At 40.8% G+C, this 7,805-nt stretch overlaps 1 protein-coding gene across 2 annotated transcripts in view; it reads right to left on the bottom strand.

The window, feature by feature from the left end:
* Positions 1 to 3,094: 3,094 nt before the first annotated feature.
* Positions 3,095 to 7,805, bottom strand: part of mn1b (meningioma 1b) — a 25,909-nt gene continuing 21,198 nt past the window's right edge. The window contains exons 2-3 of one of the 2 annotated variants that reach the window (XM_080432051.1): positions 5,275 to 5,343; positions 3,095 to 5,226 (exon numbers count right to left, since the gene is read on the bottom strand). In XM_080432051.1, coding sequence (XP_080288177.1) covers positions 5,057 to 5,226; positions 5,275 to 5,343 — 239 coding nt within the window. In that variant the 3' untranslated portion in view covers positions 3,095 to 5,056. Of the gene's footprint in view, positions 5,344 to 7,805 lie in introns of both variants that reach the window. The other variant, XM_080432050.1, reaches the window with a different exon arrangement.

Raw genomic sequence — 7,805 nt, 5'->3', positions numbered from 1 at the left:
TGTGTGTGTGTGTGTGTGTGTGTGTGTGTGTGTGTGTGTGTGTGTGTGTGCTCGTGTGTGCTCGTGTCGTGCGCACACCTACATGTCTAAGTGTGTGCAGACTGGAGTGTACCCACGTTAGTGTGTCCCTCTGTTTAAGTGTGTGGATGTGCACACACACGTGTCCCTATTTGAGAGTCTCTGTACAATATTGTGTGTGTGTGTGTGTGTGTGTGTGTGTGTGTGTGTGTGTGTGTGTGTGTGTGTGTGTGTGTGTGTGTGTGTGTGTGTGCGCGTGTCCTAGACAGTGGCGATGCAGGTTGATCAGTAGCCCTGTTAGACAGCATTGACGTCTCTCCACCTCAGTGCTGGCACACTGGGGAGTTATTGATTAGCATTAAGCATCCATGCAGATGGCCAATAAAGAGCAGGTGAGTGAGAGAGGGCCTGGGGAGAGAGAGAGAGAAGGGGGGAGGGGGGGGCAGAGAGAGACAGAGAGAGAGAAATCAAATGGGGGGGGATGGCAGGAACAACTGGTGAAACATCATGAGATAGTGATGGAAAGTGGTCAGTGGTGGAAAAGGAACTCAAATGTTTTACTTATATATTAAGTAGTATCAATACTGCAATGTAGATATACTCTGTTACGAGTAAAAGTCCGGGTAATTAAAATGTACTTGAGTAAAAGTATAAAAGTATTGGTATCAAAATGTACTTAAAGTACAAAAAGTACCCAAAAGTACTAAAAGTAGAAAGTACTTGTTACGCAGAATGTCCCATTTCCCAAGTTTTCAAATGCATAAAACGTGTAAGAATCTTTTGAAAATAGCAGATCGACAAGCGAGCTTGTAGACCTGCTATTTTCAAATGGCCTAAATGTATAAAGGGCTGCAGTGGTTAATGTATGTTTTGTAATAATAATCCAAATCTAAAAAGTAACTAGTAACTAAAAAGTTTTCAAATAAATGTAGTGGATTAAAAGTACCATATTTGGATCCGATATGTAGTGGAGTAGAAGTGAAAGTAAAGTACAAATACTTCAAAATTGTACTTTACTTCAGTAAATGTACTTACGTTATTGTTACTTATGTTTCTTTCCACCACTGGTTTTGACTCCCAGGTATTGGGGCACCAGAATTATTGTCTATTTTACGATATTTAATTTCTGTGTGTTCTGTGTATTCTCTGCCAGTTCTGCTTTCTTACCAAAAAATATGTGTTTTCCAGCATTTGTTTTACGTTGCTGCCTCTGGCTGAAACATAGCACAGGTTTGTGCATGCTTGTCAGATAGCGCACGTCAGTCCACGGCGGCCCTGTTCTACTTGTCACTTTGAATATCGTTGCCGTCGGGCAGAAACCTTGTATGTCCAAAATCGTTACATTTCAGGAAATGTAAAAAAATAACCATGTGTTCCAATGGAGTCCAGCGTAGTTAAAGGACAACTTCACCCATTTTTAACCTATCTTCATATAAATGGTCCTCACTAATGCTCATGATAAAATGGCACCATGTTTTTCCTACTCAGTCTGTGTCTCATAGGAGGACTGCGGAGAGTTCAGAAACCCGTCTACCAGTGACATCATCGTTAGGAAGGATTTTTCCAACTAGAAAAAAATGGTACCATTTTATCATGACCATTAGAACACATTGCGTGCCAATCACGTAGATCTACGCGAACCTAAATAATTGCGCAGCGTGCCAGTCGCGTAGATCTATGCGAAGTGGTCTTTTTTTTTTCTTTTTTTTCGCAGGTTCACATTTCATTGTAGGCCTCCCTCGCCACGACACATTTCATTGTAGCACACCCGGAAACGGAAATATCCGTATCCGGAGATTTTCGTTCCCACCCGCCTTCGCTCTAAAGCGGAAACTAAATCTCCATTTTCTCGGTTGTTGTTTTTCTCCTCGCTGAATGCTGTTTAACATAAACCGCTGTAGCTTCAAAATGGCCGATCGCCGATCGAAACGGTCTTCTCTGGGCGTCTCACACAGCTACCCTGTGTGTCTACAAACAGTTTAACGCGCAATTTTAAGGTATTTAGCGAGGTCTGTGGCGACGTGAAAAAAAACAAAAAAACTACAATAAATCGCTGGCACTGGTGAGTACATTATGATATTAAACTCTGGCGTGGAATGTGTTAGTGAGGACTAATTATATGAAGATAGGCTGAAAATGGCTGAAGTCGTCCTTTAATATTTAGTCATGAGCTCACGATAATACTTTTTCATTGATTAAATATTTATAAAACCCGCATACAGGACTTACCCACTTTCAAGCTGGAGTCAATCAAAAAAACAAGTTTTCAAAAATAGCAGATCTACAGACGCATTGTGAGCTTGCAGATCTATTTCCACTATCTGTGCATGACACTGTCATACGACACAGTATAAAAATAAGGCAATTAATGTATTTAAAATATGAAATATTGAGCTACAAGGTTGCTCCCCGACAGCGACAATATAATTGTAGGCGCCTGTGGAATTCATTGATGATTATGTGTGTACACATACATAAAACATTGTAAAAATACTCAAATGTTTTACTCAAGTAAAAGTAGCAATACCACAATATAAAAATACTCTGTTGCAAGTAAAAAGCCTGTGTTCAAAATGTTACTTGAGTAAAAGTACAAAAGTATTGGCATCAAAATATACTTAAAGTACCAAAAGTAAAAGTACTCAAATGTTCAGATCTTGAGCTCATACATCGGCTATTTTCAAATATCCTAGGTATAAAATAGGGCTAAAGTGGTTAATGTTTTGGTATGTTTTATAATATAATAATTTATATCTGCAAAGTAACTAGTAACTAAAGTTTTCAAATAATTGTAGTGGAGCAAAAGTACAATATCTGCCTTGCCTAACAGAAGTAAAAGTACTGAAAACTGGAAATATTCCAGTAAAGTAAAAAATACCGCAAAGTTTTACTTAAGTACAGTACTTGAGTAAATCTACTTAGTTACTTTCCACCACTACTGTACTGTATGTAGTGATTACATGTATAATGATTCAAAAGAATACCTCTGAAACCTAGTTTTTAATTGAAAGTTGTAAGCGACCATGTTCAACTGAGACGGTTTCCAAAGAATAAATCCAACGGCCAAAGCAAATGCCACCTTTAACGTCATATTTAATGTTATTTAGTTACTCAATAAAACATATACAGATATATACAATATGCAGGAAAACAGACGACTGCACTTTACATATTATTTAAAAAAAAAGGAAAAACAAAACAAAAAAAATTGCCGTCACAGTCCTCCATCTATCGTTTCAGAAATTCAAATTCAACAGAAGCTTTATTTAAAGATTACAAGATTGCCTAACACACAGCAAATTTTCTCTTATTTTACATGTGCAATACCAATAGTCTTTTTTTTTTTTTTTTTCATTCCCTTATTAAACAGGCCCCTCGACCCTTTCCGATTCAGTTCCCATTGGCTGCGTTGTATACGAGTGTTTGAGACCATTCAGGCTATGGGAGAGGAGAGGAGAGGAGATAAAGATGAAAGAAAAGAGGGGGTAGGAGTGAGGGAAGAGCCATAAAGATAAAGAAATAAAATGTCGTATTCCGTTTAAAACAAAATTATACAGTTCCATCCTCCACTCTAGGGGTTTTCAACGTTTTTTTCAGGCCAAGGAACCTCACTTCATTATTGTATAAAATTGTGTTGCAGATTCAACTTTTTCATAGATTTCATTGACATGAAATTGACATGTGACATGTGACAACACTATCATTGTGTAGGATTCATGTTAAATGTGTATTTTCAGACAGTTAACCAGTTAACCCATCCCCCTCCCCATTGTGAGCTTGTACATCTGCTATTTGGGGCTAATGTTCCCCTCAGAATAGGGATGCTAGGGTTCAAGTGGTTAATGTAAAAAAAAGAATCCTATCACATAAAGATTTGGCGGCCCCCCCTGTAGTAACTCTGAGGACCCCCCCTGTTGAAGAACCCTGCTCTACTCTGTCCCGTCAGGACGCAGGTGAGTGTGATGGGCTGTTTGGGTCTGCCTCATGTGACATATGAGCTTAGAATGTGGGCTATGAAATGAGGGTGGGCATTACTGGGAGGATGTTATAGAAGCCATAGGTTTGCTCAGCGTGATCTAATATGAGAGTGACGACACTAGAGCTGACTCCCATTGTAAGAATGGAATGCGGAAATGCTCGTTCTATCTCAATGAGATAGTTCCAATGTTTGGTACTATAGCCCATAGCGGCCCGCTTTGCGACGACGTCAAAGCGTGTCATAACTCTCTCTCTCTATGGGTCTGGGTTTGTTGGGAGGGATGAACCACTATATGAAGAGAGACAGTGGGAACAGACTCAACACACTGGTATATAACGCCACAACCAATGACAAACTGTTTGCTCTGGCTTCTCTCTCTTTTCTCCTCCATTGACATTTCTATATTTTTCTTCAAAAAACAAAAAAAAACAAAAAACAAAACAACAAAGAGAAAAAAAACAACGAAAGATTGATTTGAGGTTTTTCCAGATGTGGGCGGAGCCCGTGCTGTAATACGTAAAGTCCAGCAGTGTGTATGCATGTGTTCCTAAAAGTGTGGTTGCTTATAAGAGAAACAATGTGGTGTATGTATGTGCGTGTGCGTGTGTGTGTGTGTGTGTGTGTGTGTGTGTGTGTGTGTGCATGTGTGAGTGTATGTGTATGTGTATGTGTATGTGTATGTGTACGTGAGTGTGAGTGTGAGTGTGAGTGTGAGTGTGAGTGTGAGTGTGAGTGTGTGTGTGTGTGTGTGTGTGTGTGTGTGTATGTGTGTGTGTGTGTGTTCCTATTCATGTTTGTGAGTATAAATGTCTTTCTCTCCCTAAACGCAGGTGAGAGCCGTTTGCAGTCGCCTCGTCAACACATTCTCCCTTTCATTCTCCTCCTCCTCTTCATCACATCATCATCATCATCACATGTTGTTATTCACCCCCATCCTTCCTTCCGTCCTTTTCTAGCTTTCCATTCGGCCTGCTTTTTTTTCTCCCTTTTTTTTCTCCGTTCTTTTTTTCTTTTTAAAAACGTGTATAACATTTTTGTTTTTTTAATAATAATAGAAGCTCAAGTCAGTGCCGCCACGAAGGTCCCGAAGCGGTTGGAGATATCAGAGTGCAGGGAGCGCCAGGAGGACACGGGAGGACCCCCGCGGACCCCCTTGTTGCTGTCGCCCATCTCGTCTGTGCAGTGTACCGACAGGCACTGCAGGTGGTTCCCTCCTCCGTTACCGCCTCCTCCTCCTCCTCCTCCTCCTCCACCTCCACCTCCTCCTCCACCTCCACCTCCACCTCCGCCGGTTCCCGGGACACCTCCCCCTGCTCCAGCCTTACTCTGGGACAGCTCCGACAGCTCTGTGTGAACACAAGCAAAAAGGAACAGAGCAGAAAGGGTTAGTATAAGCAGTCTCAAATAGCAGCGATTGGTCTCAATAGAGACATTTAGGGAGCTTCTTGAGACACACTACATAGTGACTGCACCTGTTTCATCATGTAACACTATATTTATTTGCATCTGTGACGTTGCAACGTGATTCAAATGTTTGTTATTGTTTTTCATTATGTATGTGTTTCATATGCTGTGATCAGGGCCTCATTGAAAAAGAGAGCTTGCTCTCAATTGGTTTCCCTGAATAAATAAAGGAAAAAGAAAGAAAGAAAGCCAACCTGGTTATTTTACAACGTTTACAACCTGGCCTCCAGTAAGACCTGAAGGCCAATTCTAAATATGTTTTCTAACAGTCTTTCTGAAAAAAACATATGTTTCTATATCAGTGTTGCTCAAACCTTTCCATGCCAAGGACCACCCAAAAATGTGGCCGCCGACCCCCCAATCTAAAAAATATGTTGTTCCAGGGACCCCCCAGAAGCAAAGATTTGAGTTAAAATGTTCGCTTTGAAAAAGATATACATTCAAAGCCGTTAAAAAAATATTGAACTTTTAGTTTCTCATTCTAAAATGTTCAAAGATAGCGGGAAAACAGCAGATCTATTTGCTACTTTCGAAACCACAAAAGAAGCATGAAATAGGTCTGTAAGTGGTTAATTCTCGCAGCTTTGTTCATCTGGAAAATAAATACATATTAATGAAAAACCCCCGGTGTCATCGTCACATCCCACGTCAAATCTGTGCTGTGAAATTAAGTCAACAGCACCTCCTCAGTCTCACCCCCACCTCCTTAATCGACACAACAGGAAGGACAGTGCAAACACCTCCTTCCTCTCCTCTCTCTGCCTGTGGCGGTGACACACACACACACACACACACACACACACACACACACACACACACACACACACACACACACACACACACACACACACACACACACACACACACACACACACACACACACACACACACACGCGCGCACACACACGCGCGCACACACACAGGCGCACACACACATCCATTCACTGCCGGTCAGCCGTGCAAATCGGGAGCGCTCCTGGGCGACCTCTTGGGTCAGGGAGGTCAAAGGGCACAGAGAAAAGCAACCTTTAACCCTGCTTGACCCAATTTACCGGTATAATGACCCTGCTACGGTATCGACCCCGTGTCGCGGAGGTGTCGAAACTCACATTAAATGGCCGCCATGCCGAGCCGAGCCTACCGGTGAAATCTATACTCAGGTTTATCGAAGGTCATATGATGATATATACGAAAAAGAGAAAGGGGGAAAAACTAACAAAACAAGCCGCTTGACTGTGATACCCTTTAAGACCGGGAACGTATCTCTGTCATTTCTAGATTTCTTTGGGCTATTCAAAAATAGCAGATATACAAGCTCATAAAGTGGCACCCGGTGCCGCGCTACGAGCTTGTAGATCTGCTATTTTTTGAATTTTTTAAAAATATTCTTAACATTTTTAACTCATGTTTCAACTTCTGGGGGATCCCTGGAACAAATATTTTGAGATGGGGGTCCACGGCCAAATACATATCATTTGGGTGGTCCTTCACATGAAAAAGTTTGAGAACTACTGATAAAAAAAAAACATTTAGGATTTATAAGACATTTGTAGAATCCCCCAGAAGCAAAGATTTGCGTTACAAATGTTCGCTTTAAAAAATATACATAAGATTTGAACATTTCCACGATTTTTGCCGCGCTACGAGCTTGTATATCTGCTATTTTTGAATAGCCCAAATAAATCTTAAAATGACACAGATGCGTTCCCGGTCTTAAAGAAGTTAATGCTGACTGGTGAAACGCTCCTCAAGCGCCTCCTCATCTATGGAGAAAAATCACTTTGTGCCGCTTCAGAAAAAAAGAAAAAACATAGTCAGAGAGGGAGATGGACGAGGTCAGAAAGTGCTTGGCTAAACTATACGTAAAAACACAGCTTCACGCGTCATCTGCCGAGATATAGACTGCAGCACACACTGAGCGATGAGAGAGAGAGAGAGAGAGAGAGAGAGAGAGAGAGAGAGAGGGGAGGAAATATACAGAAATGTGGACGAGAAGGCAGACAAAGACAGAATAAGGAGAGAGAGAGAGAGAGAGAAGGGGTTCAACGGTTAATTGAATTAATTTATTTAATCGATAACCAATGCCGTAAAAACAATTATAGATTATTTTATTTTGGGCATGTCATTGTAGGTGAAAAGAGAAAAGAAATAGTGAAAATAGCCGATCTACAAGCTCGACAACATGCTTGTTGTGAGCTTGTAAACCTGAATTTTCAGTATTTTTGCACGACACCATTGTGCGACAGAGTGAACATATACAATAAGGCTCATGTGGTAAATCAATTCGTTGATATATAAAATTAAATAAAAAATATATTAAAAAAAAAACGCTTCTCGATTAATC

Source organism: Gymnoscopelus braueri (genome assembly GCF_963280865.1).
Source record: "Gymnoscopelus braueri genome assembly, chromosome: 7".
Lineage (NCBI taxonomy): Eukaryota > Metazoa > Chordata > Actinopteri > Myctophiformes > Myctophidae > Gymnoscopelus > Gymnoscopelus braueri.
Note: the sequence above shows the minus strand (reverse complement) of the source record. Positions and strands in the feature narration are given on the sequence as shown.